This window comes from Saccharomyces mikatae (genome assembly GCF_947241705.1).
Source record: "Saccharomyces mikatae IFO 1815 strain IFO1815 genome assembly, chromosome: 7".
In the NCBI taxonomy this organism is placed as follows: Eukaryota; Fungi; Ascomycota; class Saccharomycetes; order Saccharomycetales; family Saccharomycetaceae; genus Saccharomyces; species Saccharomyces mikatae.
The window spans coordinates 566213-591471 of NC_079262.1; the positions used below are offsets into that span (position 1 = coordinate 566213).

Here is a 25259-nt window from a genome sequence, read left to right on the forward strand (position 1 = left end):
TTTAGGTATTTCTAAATAATATCATAAATAAGTTCCCGCAGCCTGTAGTCCTCGTTGGCTTCTTCTATGTCTTCCCAGTTCCCTATCAAGTCGTTGTGTCCTCTGACCACACCTGGAAGGCTCCTACCCTTGCTAAATGTTTTCCATACTTTTCTTGCCTCATCGTCTGTTCCAAGATCTCTGTAGGTGAACGGTATCCTGTTGGCAGTTAAAATCGTGCTTAAGCGATTTGTTCTCGGGATCATATGGAAACCACCTCCGGCTAGTGAGGTGTATATGTAGACAGGTTCCTGTTCATTCATCGTTCGAATCTCACTGGTCTTTATTACGTCTTGAGGCTTGGGTTGGTCTTGGATGGGTTGCTTTGCGGTTTGAGTGGCAGTATCTTTCGCGTCTAGTGATTGAAGTAAAGCGTTTATTTCAGAGTCGTCGACAATCTTTAGCTGCTCCAAAAACTCATCAGTTTCATCCAGGATATCTTTGAAAATGTCGTCTGCGGTTGGCTCTTTGGAATCTTCGTTTGTCTTCTGATCTTCGGATTCATTTTCTTCATTGCCTGGACCTTCGATATTGATTGACTCTGTGTCATTGAAATCTAGCTGGCATGTCCCTTCTTCATCTTCTCCCTCTTCTTCTTGTCCTTCTTGTTCTGTTTCAGTCTCCCTTTTTCCAATATCTTCTACAATGGTTTCTTCCATCGTAAGATCTGGAATGAAATTCATCTTTTCATTTTCTTCGGTTCTCATTTCCTCGTTATCTCCTTTCAAAAGCATTTTTTCTTGTCTTGCCAATTCAGGCAACTCGACTGTCTTTTCATGCTCGTCAGAAACTTTTATATCCTTATAATTATGTTCTGTTGTAGCTCCTTTGAGAATGTTGGCAGGACTAGCACCGTCTTCAGCAGCATCCTTCTTTGTTGCAGCTTCAGTGTCTTCTTTTGGAACTTCAGCCTTCAAACAATTTCTAGCGTCTTCTAAAATCTCAGCAGTCTTGGAATATTCTGCCTTATTATCTTCGTTGGTGGTCCCAGAAGGCTCATTCCCGCCCATATAAGCTTCTTCCCCTGAAATTTGCGCAGTTTCCACTTCCTCATTTTCTTCGTCCCTTCTCGCGATGATTTCAAGAGCTTTAGGCCTTGTCTTAGCTTCATCTGCCTTGGAGGCTTCCATTTCCAAATCTCGTTCGATGTCTCCTTTTGCTATTTTCTTGTTATTTTTTATATTTTTTTCGTCGGTTCCAGCATCTTTTACTTTGGAACCTTCATTAACAGTCTCAGTAACTCCACCATCCTTTGACTCTGCATTTTTCTTGATCATTTCATTGCCTTTCTGAGTAATTTCAAGGTTTTTGGACGTTGCATCCTCTATATCTTTTTGTGTAGTTTCAACTTCTTCTGTTGAAACTTTGACATTCTGAGATCTGTATTCCTCTTTGGAACTCCCGACAGCTCTTGAAATATCTGCTGTTGATTCTTCTTTCAAAACTTCGCCCACCTCAGCATCTTGGTCCTTCGTATCTTCCTTGGGAATCTCTTCTTCTTTTTCTTTCGTGATTTGAATATCCTCGAATCTTTCAGAAATACTATCCCCAAGTTTCTCAACTGTTGCACCTTTTTCAACAGTCGCGAAAACTTCTCTTGCTGCTGCACTATCCTCAGATTCTATCTTTACTTCCAAAGGTTCAACAATTCCATCTTGTTTTGTTTTTATGTCTTCCTTGATGGTTTTGATTCCGCTTGCTATTGTATCATCTTCTAAATCTCCAATATATCCATGAACACTGGTATCTCTGTCTTCTTTATCTTGTTTAATAGACTTGAGATCTTCTTCAGTGGTTTCGAAAGCGTCCGATATTCTATCATTTTCTACTACTTCAGCAATCTCTCCATCTTCTCCCTTCATACTTTCCCTGGTTAATTCGGGGGTGGCACCTTCATTCCGCTTACTTTCTTGAGGGGACGTTTCAGGATTATTCCCGAAATTAGAGCTTTCTTCTGGAATTATTGCAGGCTTCGCATTTCCTTCCAATTCATAATTGGGAAATCCATCTGCCATTTCTGACTGCATTTTATTGTCATCAATAGTTTCCTTGATTTTAGGTGTTGATCCCTCTTCAATACTGGTTTCTTCATTATCTTTTATAGCTTCTGGTTTCTCAATTGCACTTTTCTTTCCAACTTCTGGCAAAGCCAGTTTTTCCTCCTTTTCAACGTTCAGGGATGTATCAGTACTGTGCTCTACGTTCTTCTCATTATCACTAGTGCACATTATTGGGTTTGGAATTCCGTCAATATTGACTTTTTGCTTATCTCCTTCAAGTGTGAGGATATTATTACTATTAACCGTTTCAGTATCATCATTCCTATCAATTTCATGATTAGCAGTTACGGTTTCGTGATCTTGCTTTGCTTTTCGCTCCAAGATATGCTTTTCTTCACTCACTTCTACTTCTTTATCTTCTCTTGCGAGAATTAGAGGTGTTGTAGAATCTTTAACGCTTTCAGTCTGCTTAACTTCTCTAGATGTTAAGGGCTCTGATTCACCCACATTGAAGTGAAACTCGCTTTTTGCTAAACTTCTCCTTTCAGCATCTTTAGTTTTTCCCTGCAATAGATATTCTGTTGTAGAAGCCTGTACATTTTCGTCATTTTCTTTCAAGCTGTGAGGCTCTTGTTTATGTCCAGCAGACGCTTCATTTTCTCCACCGGAGTACAAAATCGCATTGCCTTCTTCAGATATGGCGTGTTCTATCTTGTCCATACTAACATCGTTTTGATCTTTCAAAGAGGCCTCATCAATGTGGTCTTTGTTGATTTCATTAACACTAAATATCTTTTGAGCGGATTCACTAAATGTTTCGGTATCTGTTTCTTGCACATCAAGTCTCTTTTCTGATAGATCTCCGTAAGGTACCTTATCTTTCTGACTGTGTGAACTTTGTACATCAGCAAGTTCTCCTCTGATGACATTAACTTTGATATCTTCGTTTTTTAAGTCATCGTCCTGCAGGTACTCTTCGATACCTATTAATATGGAATCTAATGTTGTTTGTTTTGAAAGATCAGTGGCACCTGCAGAATTTGATGAAATGCGACCTTTTTTATTAACAGTTTTTTTCTTCCTTCCTTTCTTGTTTTTTTTAATTGGAATATTATCAACATCAACCCCCCTTGGTTCTTTGACTGATGATGTATCTTCCGCATTTTTAATCGTACCATTGGTGGAAGGCTTACTAGTGACCACATCCACATTTGTTGTGGTATCTGTAGATGATTTCTTATCGGGGTTTACTGTATCTATGTTTATTTCAATTTCTTCGTCTTTTTGTTCCAAATCTTTAGAGTTTGCATTTTGTAAAGAGCTTCCTACAGTTTTATCAACAGAATTGTAAGGTTTCACTGTAGTATCTCTATTGTTTTCTGTCTTAATTTGTTCTTGGATTTGCTTTTCGGTATCTTTCGGTTTCAAAGTTTGTTCTTGAGGTGGCAGCTCTATTAGAAAGTCGTCAGTGACATTTACCGCTCCATCCAAGTCAGCTTCTGTTAGTGAAACTTTATTTTCTGGGCACACATCCGTACTTAGTAGGGGTGATTCCATTGAAACCACAGAATAAGAGTCTCTAGCACCATTAATTAGGGGAGGTTGAACATTGCCTTCCAGATTTTCTACAGTTGAAGATTCTACCATATTATTCTCTACTTAATCGGGAGTAAGCAATCTATCTAGAACAGCAACTGTTAGAAGGTTCGAAAATATCAAAGTATCGTAGAACAGACTTTGTTGCGTGTCCAAAAAGTGGCTATTCTCTTTTAAGGGAAAGTGGAGGAATTTTCTTCGCATTCAAAAGCTTAACAAATCTTTTCACTTTTACCTGATATGATCTCGAATGCGTCAAAACAAGTCAAAAAATAATGAAAGAGAAAACCCTCAAAAAAGAAACTGCGCAAGCCCGGAATCGAACCGGGGGCCCAACGATGGCAACGTTGGATTTTACCACTAAACCACTTGCGCTCAATTGTTGTGAGATGTTCCCGCTGAAGCTGTATAAACAACCTTAACAGCAGCAACTGTGTCGTAGAAGAAACATCAGTATTTACTAAAATGGTATCGCAAAACACACCTTAAACGAACGAAGACATACCGTGAGTAATCACAATGAACTATTATTGATAACTAGTGGTTTACTAAGTTGTAATAATTAAGAATAACTCGTTCTTTCTTAACTTATATAAGAAAGTAATATAAAACACACGCTGATTGGTTCTATTAAACCCAATGGTTCAGACTGAGAAGTTGGTGAATTTTGAGATGATTTTTGGGATTCCATTGTTGATAAAGGCAATAATATTAGGTATGTAGATATACTAGAAGTTCTCCTCGAGGATATTGGAATCCAATAAATGGAACTCGTAATTCTACATAATTTTGTATATGCTTTTATTGTCATTTTATATGTTGTCAGTCATTATCCTATTACATTATCAATCCTTGCGTTTCAGCTTCCACTAATTTAGATGACTATATCTCATCATTTGCGTCATCTTCTAACACCGTATATGATAATATACTAGTAGTATAACTACTAGTTAGTAGATGATAGTTGATTTATATTACAACATCTACAATATCAATCCTTATGCCCGCACTTTCACTAAACTGAGCCATTTTTTAACCATGTACTGGAACTAGTATAGCAATAAGAATACTGGCCAATAGACGACAGCTTATTCTCAATCTAGCACTACTACAGAAGCGTCATAATCTGCTTAGCGAGAAAAGGAAAATAGCCGCCGAGCGCAAACGGCAAAACGGGTAGGGACAACGCGCAACGCATAGCTTATATATATGTATATGTGAAATGAAAACGTAAAGAAATAGCTAGAGAGATGGGCATTACGTATATGTGTATGAATGAGGTGTTAGATGAAGCTTGCGGCTTTCATTTGTCTTCGAACATATGAAGCTGGTTATAGATATCCTTTTTGAAGTCCTCGTACTTGAAAGAAGACTTTCTGCGCGTGCTTAACTGAGGAGCGGAATCGCGTGGGATTCTTGTGCCGTTACCATTACTGCTATTGCTGTCAAGATACGAGTTCTTGAAAATTGGTTTTTTACCGGCGCGAGAACCGACAGGTGAATGTGAAATGGAGTCACCCATGTCCACGCCCGCGTGGCTCAGGTCAGAATCATTAGTGGCCTTATATTGCATATTGTGGATGATGTTTTGAAAGTCCATGGGACCGCTGCTTCTACGTTCGGCACCTGGGGCGTGCTCCTCGATGCTGCTTTCGCGCTCCCGAGCTTGTTCTCGGGAATTTAGCGCATCCATGTAGTTAGTAGACCGCCGTCTCATCATGGGTACGGGCTTGTCTACGCTTTGGGCTGGGGCGCTTGGGCCCGGGAGGTTAAATGTAGAAACACTGGGCGTTTCCTGTGCGCAGGGTGGTTCGTCGATATTGAGGAAGTCCTGTGACCTTTCAAAGCTGGGAGACGAGCCCAGCTGTGGCGCGTTCAAGTGGTGGTCCGTCATGAGATATGCTCTGTGTGCGTGTGTGCGTGTGTGCGTAGGTGCGTAGGTGCGTAAATGAATGAGTTTCTATATATTATGTAGTTGCTCTCATCGCTGCTGATAGTAGATCTCACTCGCGCAAAAATCTACTCAGGCAAATCATGGTTGTCTGTATATATATATATGTGTGTGTGTTTGTCTGGGTATGTGCAAGCTTTTTACAGCGGTGTGCTGGATATGCGACTGGGCCACCTCACCCCACCCCACATCCCCAGATCAGGGGGCAACCATAATTAACAAAGGAAAGAAACAGGGGATTTATCACTCTGTACGAGAGCGCAGCGACTGTACTACAAATTCGCACACCAGCAGCGCCCAGTGACGAGTCTCCGTAGCGTCCAAGTGCCGGAAGTCGTCCTCCACGGTATGCCATGTGCTGGGGAATGGTAGCGGAATTGCGTGCAGTACAGGTACTCCAGCAGCAAGGAAAGGCGTATGGTCGTCTCCGACGACAGAATGTCCGAGCCCCAGAAACCGGTAGTCCGTCGGGTCGAGGCGTTTTCGTTGACGCGCGACTTGGGCGGCTAACTGTGATTCGGCAATAGATCCATCACCGCGGCGAAACAACAAATCGTCTTCTATTCGATTGAGCAGCTGATACTCTTGATGTGTTTCTGAATAGTAACTGGGTACCATTGGTTCCTCTTCACCACTTCCCAGTAGGTCCATAAGTAATAGCATACGAATCCGTGTCATCGTACCGTCAGCAAGCCACTGAGCGGCTAAATGCCGTGCCCCATATATTGAATCCTCGGGCCCCCACTCTTCAATGGCTTCCTCTCCGTCAAAAAACACAATTTTCACGCCTAAAGTAGAACCCGTTACTACTGGAACTGACGCCAGCTTGTCAAACTCGAGGGTACGCTCGTGAGACGCGATGTGCGTTAGAAATTGGGCTGTATATAGCAGCGCGGCGCACGAGGCCGCGCTGTCGATAGCACCCACCATTCCAGTGGGTGCTATCTTGGTATCATAGTGTGCGGCAAGCACCAGGTGCTCGGTCGCATTGTTTTGCAACGTCATAATGAGGTTGTTGAAGTAATAACCGTTCTCCTTGAAAGGTTGTGTCTCAACGGCCCACTGCCCCGCCAGTGTCTTGTTAAAATGCTCGATGATGAACTGCTGGGTCTCGCGCGAACCTTCCGATCCGGGAATGCGCGTTCTGTTAAACGGCAACAGCAGATTTTTAGGATTCTTGTCCGAGTCTTCGTCCAAGTTGATAGCTTCTGTCAAATGTGCTGCATGGTACTCCTCATAAGACAACTCCCACCCAAATGTCTTCTGTGCGCCAAACAGCACTACTGAGTATGCTAGACCTATTATTCCTAAAGGCAAACCGTATTTCATTGCCACACTTGCAATTCCTTTAACTTATTTCTACTTTCTCTTTTTCTTTCCTGGTATTGATATGTACTATGAGCCGCTTTCAGCGCCTTTGTTTCTCCCTCTCTCTTTTTTCCCTCTTTCTTTGTCCCTCGCCTCGAAGACAGCGGTAACACAATGTACTTCTCGACGAACGCGAAAACTGTCTGGAAAGTAAATAAAGGGCCATCATAAAACAAAAAACTATCTCGAAATGAGAAGGCAGTACTCTTCTCGCAGACGCAAGGTCATCACACACAGCATGCCATCGGAAGAATTCCATGCGCCCATACCTTTCCCTGACAACTCGCATGTCCGGTCGTCGTCTTCCACCACTACATCATCTATAAACACCATCGATGCTGCCTTGGCCCGACCAAACTATATAAAGAAACCATCCTTACACATTATGTCGACATCTACAACAACGACTACGACCGATCTGGTGACGAACCCAATTTTGAGCGACATCTCCGTACCAAAGATAAGCCCTCCTGCATCCTCCTCTGTGACAGCCTCCACTTCGACGAGTCACGTGACCGGAGCCACCACTCAAACGAATGTCAGCGCTAATGTAGATGCTAATACCAGCGTCAGTAAGAAAAACATACCTACAACGGCCAGTGGGAGAGTGCCCTCTAACACCATTAAGAGGTATTCAAGTCGCTACAAGCCCTCTCACTCGCTGCAGCTTCCCATCAAGAACGACTCCAACTTTAAACGATCTAGCATCTATGCCTCCAAATCCACTGTCACCGCTATTCCCATCAGGAATAACCGACCAATGTCCATGCAGAACTCATATGTACGCACTCCAGACAGCGATCATGACGAGGTTGGTGATGAAGTATCCTCGATAAAAAGCGCCTCTTCCTCGTTGACTGCATCTCTGTCGAAGAGCTTCCTGTTTGCATTTTACAACAATCGCAAGAAGGATAAGATCAATACCAATGGCGTTCTTTCAAAAGAGTACTGGATGAAAGATGAGAGCTCGAAAGAATGTTTCAGTTGTGGTAAGACATTCAATACTTTTAGGAGAAAACATCACTGCAGAATATGTGGCCAGATTTTTTGCAGCAGCTGTACTCTTTTGATAGATGGCGAACGATTCGGTTATCATGCCAAGATGCGAGTATGTTATAATTGTTATGAACATGCAGACACGTACGAGGATTCCAGTGATGAAGAGAACGACTCCACTATGCAATTGAATGAACCCCCAACGTCCCGTTCTCGCTCTCGCTCTTCTAATTCCAATTCATATTCCCATTCGCATTCGCATTCACATTCACATTTGCATCTTATTTCACAGGATAATCATGTCAACTCCAGCCTTCATGAACCAGAAGCAGCAGCTGCTAACCCTCAACAGCAGAATGAGGTTTATTTATTAAATGACGATGACGTGCAAAGTATAATGACGTCGGGTGAAGATTCAAAATTGTTCATTTCGACGCCTCCCCCACCGCCGAAGATGGCCATCCCGGCTACAAAGCAAGGCGGATCGCTAGAGATCTCCTTTGACTCAGAAAATGATAGGTCTTTGCACATTCAAGATGATAACTCCGGACGTCATCATCACTTTGATTCCGCGCCCACGAGGTACACCATCAGAGATATGGATAATCTTCCACACTACGATACCAACTCAAATTCCACTTTAAGACCACACTACAATACCAACAATAGCACCATTACCATCAACAATATCAACAACAACACCTTCAATAACAATACCAACCGTAGTAGCAGTAACAATAACATCAATAACCCTGCGCATTCCTTGAGAAGATCGATTTTCCACTACGTGAGCAGCAACAGTATCAACAAGGACAGTAGCAATAGCTCGGCTACCCCTGCCTCTTCCGCGCAATCTTCTTCAGTATTAGACTCTGCTAATCATGTTATCGGAAATTATGCCCATAGGAACTATAAATTTAAATTTAATTACAATTCCAAAGGTCCTTCGCAACTAAGTGACACAAACAGCAGTAGTAAAAATAACGGCGGTAGTGCTAGCAGTGGTGCTAATGCCGACAACTATGATACGTTCACAAACGGTAATGGTACTGCGTTTACTCTAGATAGGAAGAAAAGAAACCCACTCACAAAATCCAAATCTACTTCAACTTATTTAGAGTATCCCTTGAACGAGGAAGAATCTTCGGAAGATGAAGGCTCCATGTCTATATATTCTGTTCTAAATGATGACCATAAAACTGATAACCCAATTAGATCAATGAGAAATTCTACAAAATCTTTCCAACGAGCACAAGCTTCACTGCAGCGAATGAGATTTAGAAGGAAAAGTAAAACCAAGCATTTCCTTAACAGCAATAAAAGCTCCATCTATAGGGATTTAAACTTTTTGACCAATAGTACTCCCAATTTGCTGTCTGTAGTAAGCGACGATAATCTATATGACGATTCTTCTCCTTTACAAGACAAGGCATCTTTATCCGCTGCGGGCAGGCTTACTGACAGGAAATTCAGCAATGGTAGTTGTAGCAACAATAACAGCAATAGCAGTAGCAATACCAATACCGATCCTTGGAAAAGAATCACTAGTATATCGGGGTTCAAGTTGAAGAAGGAGAAAAAAAGAGAGCTAAATGAGGTTTCTCTATTACATATGCGTGCCCTATTAAACCAACTACTGAATGATCAAGAGATTGCAAATCCTCAAGAATGGGTAACTTTGCTAGATGGCGCCTTGCGTAAGGTTCTAAGAACCATCCTGAACGCAAGGGATTTGAATACATTAGATTTTAGACAAACGTATGTGAAAATAAAAAGAATTAGTGGTGGTTCTCCTCAAAGTTCCGGGTATATTGATGGAGTAGTTTTTTCTAAGGCACTGCCTTCAAAAACCATGCCACGTCATTTGAAAAACCCAAGAATTTTATTAATCATGTTTCCAGTGGAGTATCAAAAGAACAATAACCATTTCCTAAGCATAGAATCTGTCTTTAGGCAAGAGCGTGAGTATTTAGATAAACTTGTTTCAAGATTGAAGTCGTTGCATCCGGATATTATTTACGTTGGTGCCAACGTTAGTGGGTACGCGTTAGAACTACTAAATGATTCGGGGATCGTGGTGCAATTTAATATGAAACCACAAGTAATTGAAAGAATAGCCAAATTAACTGAGGCAGATATCGCCATTTCTGTGGACAAATTGGCCACCAATATTAAGATGGGCGAATGTGAAACTTTTGAAGTTAAAAGTTTTATCTATGGGAATATTAGCAAGACATACACATTTCTTCGTGGCTGTAATCCAGAACTGGGTGGCACGATCCTGTTACGAGGCGATAATCTTGAAAACCTGAGAAAAATCAAACAAGTCTCTGAATTCATGGTGTATGCAATTTTTTCACTGAAGTTGGAGAGTTCGTTCTTTAACGATAATTTTATTCAACTTTCCACGGATGTTTATTTAAAAAGAACAGAATCCAAAAGACTGCAAGTTTTCAAAGGCTACTTTGCAGATTTCTTGATCAAGTTCAATAATAGGATTTTGACGGTATCGCCCACGGTTGATTTCCCTATCCCCTTCTTATTGGCGAGAGCCAGAGGTTTAGAAGAGAAACTCATAGAAAGGATCAACCAATATGAAAGTGAGTCTGATTTAGATCCGCAAACCCAACTAGACATGCTTCAAGGTTTGGAATCGACCATCACGAAGAAGCATTTAGGGAACTTAATAAAATTTCTGCATGAAACGGAAATTGAAAATTTAGAACTTGAATTTCAAAAGAGAAGTCGTCAATGGGAAGTTTCATATTCTTCATCACAGAACTTACTCGGTACGGGGTCACACCAGTCAATAACGGTTCTCTATTCAATGGTCTCAACGAAGACTGCTACACCTTGCGTTGGCCCTCAAATTGTTACCATTGACTATTTTTGGGACAGCGATATTTCAATTGGTCAGTTTATCGAGAATGTTGTTGGTACCGCGCGATATCCCTGTCAACAGGGTTGTAATGGTCTATATTTGGATCATTATAGAAGTTATGTTCACGGGTCAGGAAAAGTGGACGTATTAATTGAAAAGTTTCAAACGAGATTGCCAAAATTAAAAGATATTATCCTGACGTGGAGTTATTGTAAGAAATGTGGAACATCTACCCCTATTTTACAGATTAGTGAAAAGACCTGGAATTATTCTTTTGGTAAGTATTTAGAGGTTATGTTTTGGAGCTACAAAGATACTGTTACAGGAATTGGAAAATGTCCTCATGATTTCACTAAAGATCATGTTAAATATTTTGGCTACAATGACTTGGTGGTTCGTCTGGAATATTCTGATTTGGAAGTTCACGAGTTGATAACACCACCTCGCAAAATAAAATGGAAACCACACATTGATATTAAATTAAAAGTTGAATTGTATTATAAGATTCTGGAAAAGATTAATAACTTCTATGGAAGTGTTTTAAGCCGTTTGGAACGTATTAAATTGGACAGTATGAGTAAAGATAAAGTGATCAGCGGACAAGCTAAAATAATTGAACTTAAGAATAATGCTGTAGAGGAACAAAAACTAATGTTACAGGACTTGGATAGTTTCTATGCGGATAGTCCTTGTGACCAACATTTACCGTTGAATTTGGTTATCAAATCTTTATACGACAAAGCTGTAAATTGGAACACTACATTTGCAATATTTGCAAAAAGTTATCTTCCCTCTGAAACAGATATTAGCCGTATCACAGCCAAACAGTTGAAGAAACTGTTTTACGATTCTTCAAGGAAGGACAGTGAGGATAAAAAATCTCTGCATGGTGAGAAATTAAAGATGAGAACCCCTGAAAAGAATGAACTACTTTCAGAAGAGTTGAAAGATTTCGGAAAGTCAACGAGCAAGAACGAAAGAGAAAATCCTGATATAAAGAATGAGCCACATAATGACGTGTCAATAATTACTTCTAAAGACGACAATCCAACTCTTCCAACAAGTGATACTAGTCACCTTACTGTCACGCCTTCCGCATGTTCGGTTTCTTCTTCTTTGACTCCTCATGCTGACGACCGTCCTTTGATGAGCAGAAGTGGAACGGGTGTATCTATGGCCCATGATAAAGCCAGACCTAACATAAGAAAAATGAGTAGTGAAAGTAGTTTAGGAGGATTGGCATCACTTGCTAATGAATATAGTAAGAATAATAAAGTTGGTAAACTAGCCTCATTTTTTGATCAAATGCATTTTGATGCCCTATCGAAGGAATTTGAACTAGAACGTGAAAGGGAAAGATTACAACTTAATAAGGATAAATATCAAGCTATAAGATTACAAACATCGACGCCCATTGTTGAAATTTATAAGAATGTCAAAGATGCAGTTGATGAACCGCTCCACTCTAGAAGCTCAGGCAATAATTTATCAGCTGTAAATGTTAGAACTTTCGAGGCTCCCATGGGAGAGCACTCCCGAAGTGGCAATGGTAATCCTCCCAATTTGGATCAAAACTTGGAAACTGAATTAGAAAATTCCATTAGCAAATGGGGAGAGAATATTCTAAACCCCTCTGCGAAGACCACTGCTGTTACGCATATGAATACTAAGTCATCAATAAAAGAAACTTTAGATAATTCAAAATCAATAGTTAGAGACACATCAGATAATTCGAAGTCGGAGCCCCTTCCACCTGTAATAACAACAACCACTGTCAACAAGGTAGAATCTACTCCCCAACCAGAAAAATCATTATTAATGAAAACTTTGAGCAATTTCTGGGCAGATAGATCTGCATATTTATGGAAACCTCTTGTTTATCCGACCTGTCCCACAGAACACATCTTTACTGATAGTGACGTCATAATCCGCGAAGATGAACCAAGTTCTTTGATCGCATTTTGCCTGAGTACTTCTGATTATAGAAATAAAATGATGAATTTAAATGCTCAACAGCATCAGCAACAGACAACAGAAGTTGTCCCGCCTAAGACAGGGGAAATTAGTGGAGAAACCATTCAAACCCTGGATCCTTCTGTTACTATTTCGCCTTCAGTTTCTACAACCTCCCACAATTTAGGGAGGGACTCAGAGATTTCATCAGTAGTAACCACCAAGGATGGTTTGATGAATGCTCCTCCCATTGAAAGCACCCGTGATAGGACTCCACAAGACTCACAAACGCATTCGCAACCCAATTTAGATACTTTACAAGAATTTGAAAAAATCATGACTAAAAAAACCGCTACGCATTTGAGGTATCAATTTGAAGAAGGTTTAACGGTTATGTCATGTAAGATTTTCTTTACAGAACATTTTGATGTCTTCAGAAGGATTTGCGATTGTCAAGATAACTTTATTCAAAGTTTGTCAAGATGTGTCAAATGGGATTCCAATGGGGGTAAAAGTGGGAGCGGATTTTTAAAAACTTTAGATGATAGATTTATCATAAAAGAGCTTTCACACGCTGAATTGGAAGCATTCATAAAATTTGCACCGAGTTATTTTGAGTACATGGCACAAGCCATGTTCCATGATTTACCCACAACTTTAGCTAAAGTGTTTGGATTTTATCAAATTCAAGTGAAAAGCTCTATATCAAGCTCTAAAAGCTATAAAATGGATGTCATCATCATGGAGAATTTATTTTACGAAAAAAAAACGACAAGAATATTCGACTTAAAGGGTTCTATGAGAAATAGACATGTTGAGCAAACGGGTAAAGCTAATGAAGTTCTATTGGATGAAAATATGGTAGAGTATATTTATGAATCACCTATCCATGTCCGCGAATATGACAAAAAACTTCTAAGAGCTTCTGTTTGGAACGATACGTTGTTTCTGGCCAAAATGAACGTCATGGATTATTCTTTAGTCATTGGTATCGACAATGAAGGATATACTTTGACAGTAGGGATCATTGATTTCATTAGAACGTTTACGTGGGACAAAAAATTAGAAAGTTGGGTCAAAGAGAAGGGTTTAGTGGGGGGAGCAAGTGTGATCAAACAGCCCACCGTTGTTACGCCAAGACAATATAAGAAACGTTTTAGGGAAGCGATGGAAAGGTACATTTTGATGGTTCCTGATCCATGGTACAGGGAAGGTAACTAGTACGTACATGTATAGAATTAAGTTCATGAGTTTATTTCTACACTATTATGTACTATAATGTTCATCATATTTCAGACACTTGCACATGAATGATGAGAAGTTGAGATGAAAAAATAAAAATTGACGTCACAGACAGGATTCGAACCTGCGCAGGTAAAACCCAATGCCTAATTGCTTTTCGGAGGAAATAGCAGGGCATCGCCTTAACCACTCGGCCACTGGGACATAATCTGATAATGTGTCTATCTTCAAGAAGTCAAAACCATCCCGCAGAAAGGCCTAGTATAATACTAAACGTGAGAAATGGGTGAATTTTGAGATTATTGTTGGAATAAGTGATTACTACTATACAGCTATTCGTATAAATTGGATTAAGTTATTGCAACTATACGTCTTCGTATAAATTGAAGTAGAAAAATTCTAATAATAGAATTTACTGCAGTAATGAGATAAAGATCTATTAATTGTCCAGAACTTAGTATATAAGAAGATGAGTTATCATCAAATTCTTATCATCAACACTCTGATTTATGTCTGAACCTTTTGGTTTAATATTGTTGTGTTGTAATATAAATCAACTATCATCTACTAACTAGTAGTCATATTACTAGTATATTATCATATACGGTGTTAGAAGATGACGCAAATGATGAGATATAGTCATCTAAATTAGTGGAAGCTGAAACGCAAGGATTGATAATGTAATAGGATCAATGAATAAGAACATATAAAACGATGATAATAATGTTTATAGAATTGTGTAGAATTGCAGATTCCCTTTTATGGATTCCTAAATCCCTGAGGAGAACTTCTAGTATATCTACATACTTAATATTATTGCCTTATAAAAAATGGAATCCCAACAATTACATCAAACTCCACTATTATCTCATGTTGGAATAAGTGATTACCACTATACATTTATTCATATAAATTGTTGTAGTTGATGACGAACATTCTTTAACATGATACTAATGATGTTGAGTAAATTAATACTAACATTCTTATGGTGATACCAATTTAAATGGAGTAGGGAAATTCTAATTATAGAATTTCCTGCACTAATAAGATAAAGATCTATTAATTGTCCAGAACTTAGTATATAAGAAGATGAGTTAACACTAAATTCTTATCATCAACACTCTGATTTATGTCTGAACCTTTTGGTTTAATACAACCAATCAGCGTGTGTTTTATATACCTCTCTTATATAGATTAAGAAGGAACGACTATTCTTAATTATTACAACTTACTAAACAACTAATTATCAACAATTATTGTTGGGATTCCATTGTTGATAAAGGCACTAATATTAGGTATGTAGATATACTAGAAGTTCTCCTCGAGGATATAGGAATCCAATAAATGGAACTCGTAATTCTACATAATTCTGTATATGCTTTTATTGTCATTTTATATGTTGTCAGTCATTATCCTATTACATTATCAATTCTTGCATTTTAGCTTCTCACAACTTACGTCATCTTCTAACACGGTATATGATAATGTACTAGTAATATGACTACTAATTGATAGACGATAGTTGATTTTCATTCCAACAAATCGCTAATTGTTTGAAAGGTTCTGTTGGAGTAAGAATACAGTTTATGTACGAATCACATTATTGAATATTACCACATACAGTGTTCGAAGATGGCATAAATAATGAGAAACCGTCATTGAATTTAGTGGAAGCTGAAACGCAAAGATTGATAGTCAACGTCGAAATCAAATTCGGCTTAAGCTGTGACTGCGTTTAAACCTGAAATGATAATTACTGTCTGAACAGTTTTGGAGAAGTTCATAGTTGACGCTCACGGTCAAGGTATGACTCAATCGCTTATTTCCTATATCTGGTGTCCTCAATTCAGTCTTGGTTGTTTCATATGTCGCCATAACTTGGTAGCAAAGAGTGATGCATACTCAATAGTTAATTTCTTCCATAATAAAATACGCATGCCTCTTTAAGGGTCCGCTACTGCCGCTGCTAAGGTTGCATAAAGAGAGCAACTTAAGTAAAAGTCACGAGCCATATGCTGGACGACGATAAACGAAGGTAAACTTCGAAACTTGGAGCAAATAGCATTGCACAAAATCACAACTAAATAAATATAGGAGGAATAGCAAGATAGAGTGAATCTTTCGGCATAAAAGCCCCTTAACAAATTGACCAGTAAACTCACACACGTAGCAACAGTATTAACAGTAATCATTTTTAAATTAACATACACGTTCATTTCCTCTACCTTTTTGTCCTATACTGAATCTACTGGTTAATGTTAAAACTGTGGTGATATTTCCGCTTCTTATTACTTTTTATTTCCTTCGTGACTGGTTGTGACCATGAGCTATCTGCTAATATGTCAACAGTTGTTGTAGATACCAACGGGAGAGATGTCCCGCTCATAGGAGCCACTAACAATTCGATTGCTTGTGAGAATGACACAGATTAATCACACATGAAGACAGGCCTGCTTGGTTAACAGACGCCAGAAGAGTATGCTTTACCAATACTACGGTAATGGACTCGAACTCGATGATTATTGATAGTGAAGATCTTCACAAGTGCCAGGATATGCACAACGTGTTTATTCTTGCCCTTACGAGCTTTGGGTCATTCCTGGAAGTTTCTGGCAAACAGTCTATGACATATTCAGGATGACTAGTATGGGTAAGTGTGCAGTTGTCGCTGCTAGCAAGGTCCCCTACTATTATAGGTATTATCCTATTGAAACTAGGTGTGATTCGACCATACACCAGAAGAAAATGACCAGTGCTATACGTAAAGCAATTAGCCATATCGAAAATTTTTTCATATACAACGAATACCTTTTCCACATCGATCATGACAGATCTTACGCGGGTGACATCATGATTGGATTTAGCGTTTCTACTTGGTTTGCTGACGCCAAAAAGGCCAATACAAAGGTTGCATAGAAACAGCCTGTAGCGGATTGCAGCCATTATATAACTGCTCATCAAAAAATAGAGTTGGAGGCGTTCTAACGAAGTAATGGATTTGTTTTAAAAGATCAAACTAAATATATGGATAGTTTATTGAATGATTATAGAAATAATCAAAATAGCAGTTATACATCCACATAATAACATATACATACAGATCCTCTCCAAGCCGCTCCGATTTTAACTCGTGGCTTTTTGATTATAGTTGAAGCATCTAATGGGTCTTGGTTTCGTTGTACTTTTATGGAAGTAACCGAAGCATAGGCGTTACCGTGAAGTGGTTTTAGAGATATTTGTGATTCTTTTTTTGAAAGAGGCAGAATTATTATTCATATATAAAATACTCGGAGATCTCCTTAAGAATTCACAGGAGGGAATAGCTAATTCTATACAAAATCCATAAACTCTGTTTTCTTCATTTCATATGGTTTCATTCATTATCCTATATTTTGGTTGGAAGAGCTATCAGTTATCGTCATTTACTTCTAGTACAATCAATAATATTGTTATCTGTCGTCTCAGAATATTATGATATACGGTGTTAGAAAACAGCATCAATTATGAGACTAGTATCATCATATTCAAAATGTCATCGATTTTTCAGTGGAATCAGGAAGGCAAGGACTGATAATGCGTAGAACGAAACTAAAATGGTATTGAGTATGCTATATGCACAATCAGGTTGCGTTTCAGTCCTAATAATACAGATTTTCATAGCAAGCCTAGAAAAGTGATGGCGTTTACATAAGAAATGCGTGTGGATTTGAAAGTAATCATTCTTAGTGCCATAAGCAGCTTTCGTACAATATACGTAGACACTAACCGCAAGAAAGAAAAGAGAACACGCAAAAATATAAAGTGAACTACAGACTTCTTGGCCTATGTTTTTGAGTGAGTCATTTGATAGCGCGATGATACCATGTCAAATGATTATAAGTCACCATTAATTACTTGCGGTCGAATTGTTTGCTTTCATTTTTTTCGTTTTATTACCCGCGCTTTTCTTCATTAAGGGCTTTCACTATTAAATGCCAATAATATTATAAGGCATCGTTGATACATGCAACATTGGCAAGTAAGCACTGGACATTGTCTTCTTTTAAGACCGTTCCATATTAATCAGCTAATAGTGTCCCAATCAACCTCGTGTACTTTTCTTCTTCTGGCCTGACAATGTCTGATTCATCACTCACTATAAACTTCATTAACTTTAATCAAACCGGAACATGTATCTCCCTTGGGACGTCGAAAGGGTTCAAAATATTCAATTGTGAGCCATTCGGAAAATTTTATTCAGAGGACAGTGGTGGCTATGCTATTGTCGAGATGCTATTCTCCACGTCATTGCTGGCTCTGGTTGGGATAGGTGATCAACCTGCACTTTCACCAAGGAGATTGCGTATAATAAATACGAAAAAACATTCTATTATCTGTGAGGTGACTTTCCCCACCTCTATTCTGAGTGTGAAGATGAATAAGTCTCGTCTGGTCGTACTTTTGCAGGAGCAGATTTATATTTATGATATCAACACTATGAGATTATTGCATACTATAGAAACGAACCCTAACCCACGTGGCCTTATGGCTATGTCTCCTTCAGTAGCTAACAGCTATTTAGTTTATCCATCACCACCAAAAGTCATCAACTCAGAAATTAAGGCTCACGCTACTACCAACAATATTACATTATCGGTTGGTGGCAACACGGAGACCGGTTTCAAGAGAGACCAGCAAGACATTAGCCATATTGACGCTAATGACTTGGATCAGTATTCAAGCTTTACTAAGAGGGATGACTCAGATCCAACAAACAGTAACGGTGGTAACAGCAGTATAATAAAGAATGGTGACGTGATTGTATTTAACTTGGAAACATTACAACCCACAATGGTGATCGAAGCTCATAAGGGCGAGATTGCTGCAATGGCAACTAGTTTTGATGGAACATTAATGGCTACCGCTTCTGATAAAGGAACTATCATAAGAGTTTTTGACATTGAAACGGGTGATAAGATTTACCAGTTTAGGAGAGGGACGTACGCGACAAAGATTTACTCCATATCATTCAGCGAAGATAGTCAATATTTGGCGGTCACTGGCTCTTCCAAAACAGTGCATATCTTCAAATTAGGACATTCAATGAGTAACAACAGACCGGACAGCGATGATAGTAATTTGGAGGAAGCTACAGCCGATGACTCATCACTAGACACCAACAGTATCGACGCACTAAGTGACGATGAAAACTCAAGACTCGCAAGAGAACCGTATGTGGACGCCTCAAGAAAAACGATGGGTAGGATGATACGTTACTCTTCTCAAAAACTATCTCGAAGGGCTGCCAAGACACTGGGACAGATTTTTCCCATCAAAGTAACTTCGCTACTAGAATCTTCGCGCCACTTTGCGTCGTTGAAACTTCCCATCGAGACGAATTCTCATGTAATGACCATATCAAGTATAGGCTCTCCTATAGATATAGACACATCCGAGTATCCGGAACTTTTCGAGACGGGCAGTTCCGCAGGTACAGAATCCTATCACGATCCCATTATTAAGATGATCCCCATCAGAGTAGTTTCTTCGGATGGATACCTGTACAACTTCGTCATGGATCCGGAAAGAGGCGGCGATTGCTTAATACTATCCCAGTATTCCATTTTGATGGATTGATCACGGAAGTGTGTCTCGCGCTACCTTCCGTACATAACAAACGCATACATAAACATAGTTTATATAAACTCCCGCGTATAATCTACCCTCTTGCATAATATCTCCGTCATAATTATCTTGTTGCGGTGTTTTTATTCAAAACAATAGAAGTCGCCCAAAGGGGAAATTTTCGATATAAAAATCGAAGAAAATGGCTTTCAATGCTCGAGGATTTGCTCGTCGAAAAAGGCCACTGAAGTGACGTTTACATACGCTACAAAGCCTCCCTCCTGCGCCCAGCTCTCTTGATCACGAACCTGGATCAGATGGTATTCTCAGATTCCTCGGAACTATTAACTTCACGCGGGTAAATCATTTGTGATGCGGTATATTCTCTATACGGCTAATAGCTGGACCAAGGTGTTTTGAAAGTGTGTATAAACCCTTTAGCTATTTTCGTTTATATAGTTAGTCTTGTCAAAAAGAGTATGTATCTACTGTCACGACATAAACACAAAATTCTTAGCAAATAAAAACACAAAGAGTGTAATATGGGCTTCAGTAATAGTAAATCAACTAAGAAGCCTTTGCTTTTCGATATTAGACTTAAAAATGTTGACAACGATGTAATTTTACTTAAAGGTCCACCACACGAAGCTCCCTCAGTGCTTTTATCTGGCTGCATTGTGTTATCCATCAATGAGCCCATGCAGATCAAAAGTATATCATTGAGACTTTTTGGGAAGATACAAATAGATGTACCATTGGAAAAACGTCAGGAAACTAATTCTTCGTCACTGTCTTCACCTCCGCCGAAGGTTAGAAAGTACAACAAAGTTTTTTACAGTCATGCATGGGATAACGTTAACCTCAAGGAATATCTCAGTGGTTCAAAAGGGCAAGCTGGTTCCGTGGGCAGCAGTTCGTCAAGTAATATCTTGGGCATTCACCAACGAGCTCAGTCCACAAGTTCCTTGAAGTCTTTAAAGGGTTCCTCCAGGCCCACATCATATACTCTAGATAAGGGAAACTACGATTTTCCATTTAGTGCCATTTTGCCTGGATCGTTACCAGAGAGTGTAGAATCTTTGCCAAATTGCTTCGTGACATATAGCATGGAATCCGTTATTGAACGTAGCAAACACTATAGTGATTTGATTTGTAGGAAAAATATGAGAGTTTTAAGAACCATCTCACCTGCTGCGGTAGAGTTATCAGAAACCGTCTGTGTAGATAACTCATGGCCCAACAAAGTGGACTATTCTATTTCAGTGCCCAACAAAGCCATAGCCATTGGTTCAGCCACCCCTATCAATATTTCGATCGTCCCTCTTTCGAAAGGTTTAAAACTAGGCTCAATCAGAGTCGTATTGTTTGAAAAATATCAGTACTGTGATCCTTTTCCTCCAGTAATTTCTGAAGATAGACAGGTGACAGAGCTAACACTTGAAAATCCTTTGTACAGGTCATCTGAAGAATTCAACGTTGATGGTAACTATGTAGATAACCCTTTTTTTGAGGCCGATCATTCATTCCAAGATAAGTGGGAAATTGATACTATCTTACAAATCCCAAGTAGTTTATCAAATTGTGTTCAAGATTGCGACATCCGTTCTAACATTAAGGTTCGCCATAAGCTTAAATTTTTCATCATGCTGATTAACCCAGATGGTCACAAGTCTGAGTTAAGAGCGTCTTTACCCATTCAACTTTTTATTTCGCCATTTGTTGCACTTTCGGTCAAACCTTTATCATCATCCAATCTATATTCACTGTCTGGTGCTACTAACCAAAAAGATGAAAACATGCTACAAGAAGATGAAGAGGAATATCTGTTTTCTAGATCTGCATCCGTCACAGGGTTAGAATTAATGGCAGACATGCGTAATGGCACTGCTGTTCCTACTATTTCAGACCTAATGACACCTCCAAATTACGAAATGCATGTATATGATCGCCTTTACAGTGGCTCTTTTAATCATGCACCTGCTGAAACATCTGGAGCATGTACTCCTTTGGAGAGCGAATGTTCGGCTACAGAGGATCAAGAGCAGGATCTAGAAGATTTGCGTATAAGATTAACGAAAATTAGAGATCAACGTGAAAACCTGGGGCTACCAGTATCTGCCTCTTCTGCTGCCGTCTCTAGGTCGCTATCCCCACTTTTAAATGTTCCGGAACAAGAAGGTGGGTTGGATAGAAGCTCACCTCAGAGTTCTATTGGCCTCAATAATAGCTCAGCGTCAGTGGCACATAATAATGTATCACCCATTTTGCTTTCAAGGTCCCCAGCAGCAAGTGTTTCAGTCCATGAGGTACTACCGGTACCCTCGGGTTTAAGTTATCTGGAGATCCAAAACATGAACAAGGTTCCATCGTATGGTAAGGCAATGAAATATGATATCATTGGTGGGGACTTGCCTCCCACCTACCCTTGTGCGATACAAAACGTACAACCAAGAAAGCCCAGTAGAGTGCATTCTAGGAATTCTTCGGCGACATTATCATCCTCTATACCAACTAGTTTCCATTCTTCTAGTTTTTTGAGCAGCGCAGCTTCTCCTATCTCGATAATTAATGGTTCCAGAAGTAGTTCCAGCGGGGTGTCTCTTAACACACTCAATGAGTTAACGTCGAAAACGTCAAATAATCCATCCAGTAGTAGTATTAAGAGGTCACCCACGAGGCAAAGAGCTAGTTCTCTGGCTGGACTTATGGGAGGGTTTTTATCAAAGGGTAATAAAAGATAGTCGCTAATATTCTTCGGTTTTGTTTCAGGCCCAGATCATGCATCAAAACTTGTATAACCTCATAGAAAGTGGTGTATATAGCATTCAGGCACTTCAAGAAGTGTCAAAGGTTATTTAATAGATACGGTGATTGAAGTATATCGGCATCATTTTTTAAAAATTTCGGTTCGTCATCAGAAACATCAAGGTGGTTCCGTTATTGTATCTCTGCATTGTAAAGTAAGTAATCCAAAGAAAAAAATCAGTTTCAAGATCCTGATTGTTTTTCTTTTTTGAAACACATATACTCTTCGGTAGGCCTTTTCAAAAATGTGGTGACATGATCGCTAATTGACTAAACTACATTATACCACTTCAAAATTTTGTTTTGTTTATATTTAGTCGCTTCGCAAGTAGCTTTCTTAATATAGTGTGAATAAAATTAAGGATGAGAAAAGATAACCATTATGAAACAAACCAAAAAAAAAGTCTTATGCTCTTAGTTGGAAGATTATCGGGAAGTACATACGTATTCTTTTGTCCACAAGAAATAAAAAAACTCAGAACTATACTTATTTCAAAAGAGAATAATTAATTCTCAAGCCAGATTAGTATAACAGTTGTTTCTGTGAAAAGCGATAAAGAAACAAAAATAAAAAAAATTCATACATTAAAGGATAATCGATAGAAGATAGTTACTCTGAGCGTGCATTTTTTTTACTTTATCTATGGGTTGTGACACAATAATTGTTTTTGTGTCGTACCGAAGAAAAAGCCTTGGCACAGAAAGCAAAAATAACAATCTTCTAGCAATAATTTGTGAATTGTAGCAACAACCAAGATTCCAATTCTGCAGATATTTTACACATTGTTCTTGAAGATTCAAATATACAGGAAAATAATCAAAAATCATTATTCAATAATTGAAAGAACTAATAATAACAAGAGGATAACAACCAAAAAAAAAAATTCAAACTAGAAAAGGAAAATGTATTCTATTTCAAACAAAAAACCTTCTATACTCAGTATGGTTCCGCTGAATATTCTAAAAAATCAAGATCTGAAGGTAAAAACAGAACAAGAAAAGAAAATATCTTTCAACTCTGTAGTGACTCCTATCAGGGCAGAAGACTACCACGAAAAAACATCCAGATCTTCAAGTTCAAGCCATTCTGATTCACCAGAATTTTTGAGAATTAGCAACAACAAGTCCAATCACAAAAATGGAAAATTGAAAGTTTTCGAAAGTAAAAAACTCGTTCCTTTATTTATCGGTGATCTTGATGAAACAGTTACAGAAGAAACTTTGAAAGAAATATTCAAAAAGTATCCTTCTTTTGTCTCTTCCAAAGTTTGTCTTGATTCGGTAACAAAAAAATCACTAGGCCATGGATATTTGAATTTTGAGGATAAAGAAGAGGCTGAAAAAGCTATGGAAGAATTAAACTACACCAAGGTTAATGGCAAGGAAATTAGGATTATGCCATCACTGAGAAATACAACATTCAGGAAAAACTTTGGCACCAATGTATTTTTCTCGAATTTGCCCTTAAATAATCCATTGTTAACAACTAGAGTATTCTATGATACGTTTTCAAGATACGGTAAGATTCTATCATGTAAACTAGACTCAAGGAAAGATATAGGATTTGTATATTTTGAGGACGAGAAAACCGCAAGAAGTGTGATAAAAATGTACAATAATACCAATTTTTTTGGTAAGAAAATCTTATGTGGAATACATTTTGATAAAGAGGTAAGAAGCGTTCCAAATTTTGAAACACAGAAGTCACGATTAGATGCGGAAACAATCATTGAAAAAGAGCAAGCTCTTAATGAAAAACAATTAAAGGGGAATGATAGACAATCCATGAGTACTCCCTCCTCATCTCAAAATTCAATATTTATTAAAAACTTACCAACAATAACTACAAGAGATGATATTCTAAATTTCTTTAGTGAAGTGGGTCCAATCAAGTCAATTTATCTTTCTAATGCCACTAAAGTTAAGTATCTTTGGGCATTTGTTACATATAAAAGTAATGACGACTCTGAAAAGGCAATCAAGCGCTACAATAACTTTTATTTCAGGGGTAGAAAGCTGTTAGTAACTAGAGCACAGGGCAAGGAAGAAAGAGCTAAATATATAGAATCTCAAAAAATATCTACACTTTTCCTGGAAAATTTGAGTGCTGTTTGTAATAAGGAATTCCTTAAATACTTGTGTCACCAAGAAAACATTAGACCATTCAAAATCCAGATTGATAGATACGATGAAAATTCTTCTACCTATTCTGGTTACATCAAATTTAGAAATTTCGAAGACGCTACCAGAATATTTAACTTTTTGAATAGTCGTTTGGTAGGAGGAAGCATTGTCATGACATCTTGGGAAAGGCAGAGTAATTCGTCAAAATATCAAGATGATTATGGAATTTGCAACTCGCATGCTCCATCGCACCCACAAATTACCCCATATTACCGCTATTCACATACGAATAGTTTAAACTCTTCGCAGGTAAGAGTTCCTTCATCGATGAGTAGCAATACAAAATCACTAATAAGAAATAAAAACTTCAATAAAAAAGTTTTGGAAACGTTCGAAAAACAAGTAAGAAGAGGGATAGACTTCATGAGATTTCCAAGTGCTACTAGAGAAGAAAATGTACACGGAATAGCTGAGTATATATTTGACACTTATTGGAATCGCGATGTACTAGTCTTGGATAAATTTCTATCATTGTTAAATAGTAGCCCTTATCACGAAGGTGTATTCCAAAAACAAATTGAAGAGGCTGCAAACTCATTAGGATTCAAAAGGTGAATACATATTCCATTAACTAGCTAGAAAAATCGTTTGTTAATTTTTATTTACACTAATTCATTTTTTTTTCTTTATTTTTAAATAT

General features: G+C 38.5%; 7 protein-coding genes and 2 non-coding genes across 9 annotated transcripts; 4 read left to right on the forward strand and 5 right to left on the reverse strand.

Moving 5' to 3' along the window:
• Positions 1-11: 11 nt before the first annotated feature.
• Positions 12-3686, reverse strand: AIP5 (Aip5p; the record flags this gene model as incomplete). The annotated part of the gene is made up of 1 exon (XM_056222750.1): positions 12-3686. The coding sequence occupies one exon, from the start codon at positions 3684-3686 to the stop codon at positions 12-14; it is 3675 nt and encodes a 1224-aa protein (XP_056082410.1).
• Positions 3687-3939: 253 nt separating this feature from the next.
• Positions 3940-4010, reverse strand: Smki_7.trna17G. The gene has a single exon. It is a non-coding gene; the product is annotated as a tRNA-Gly (tRNA).
• A 928-nt stretch (positions 4011-4938) lies between these two features.
• On the reverse strand, positions 4939-5529 carry IGD1 (Igd1p; the record flags this gene model as incomplete). The annotated part of the gene is made up of 1 exon (XM_056222751.1): positions 4939-5529. One exon carries the CDS (start codon positions 5527-5529, stop codon positions 4939-4941), a length of 591 nt encoding a protein of 196 aa, XP_056082411.1.
• Positions 5530-5829: 300 nt separating this feature from the next.
• SMKI07G2800 (uncharacterized protein) lies at positions 5830-6915 on the reverse strand (the record flags this gene model as incomplete). The annotated part of the gene is made up of 1 exon (XM_056222752.1): positions 5830-6915. One exon carries the CDS (start codon positions 6913-6915, stop codon positions 5830-5832), a length of 1086 nt encoding a protein of 361 aa, XP_056082412.1.
• A 229-nt stretch (positions 6916-7144) lies between these two features.
• FAB1 (1-phosphatidylinositol-3-phosphate 5-kinase) lies at positions 7145-14005 on the forward strand (the record flags this gene model as incomplete). The annotated part of the gene is made up of 1 exon (XM_056222754.1): positions 7145-14005. One exon carries the CDS (start codon positions 7145-7147, stop codon positions 14003-14005), a length of 6861 nt encoding a protein of 2286 aa, XP_056082413.1.
• Positions 14006-14129: 124 nt separating this feature from the next.
• Smki_7.trna18S lies at positions 14130-14230 on the reverse strand. Its single transcript is given in 2 exon segments — positions 14130-14174; positions 14194-14230. It is a non-coding gene; the product is annotated as a tRNA-Ser (tRNA).
• Positions 14231-18142: 3912 nt separating this feature from the next.
• Positions 18143-19642, forward strand: ATG18 (phosphoinositide binding protein ATG18; the record flags this gene model as incomplete). Its single annotated transcript, XM_056222755.1, has 1 exon — positions 18143-19642. The coding sequence occupies one exon, from the start codon at positions 18143-18145 to the stop codon at positions 19640-19642; it is 1500 nt and encodes a 499-aa protein (XP_056082414.1).
• Positions 19643-20172: 530 nt separating this feature from the next.
• On the forward strand, positions 20173-22371 carry ROG3 (Rog3p; the record flags this gene model as incomplete). Its single annotated transcript, XM_056222756.1, has 1 exon — positions 20173-22371. One exon carries the CDS (start codon positions 20173-20175, stop codon positions 22369-22371), a length of 2199 nt encoding a protein of 732 aa, XP_056082415.1.
• Positions 22372-23338: 967 nt separating this feature from the next.
• PES4 (Pes4p) lies at positions 23339-25174 on the forward strand (the record flags this gene model as incomplete). Its single annotated transcript, XM_056222757.1, has 1 exon — positions 23339-25174. One exon carries the CDS (start codon positions 23339-23341, stop codon positions 25172-25174), a length of 1836 nt encoding a protein of 611 aa, XP_056082416.1.
• Positions 25175-25259: the final 85 nt, after the last annotated feature.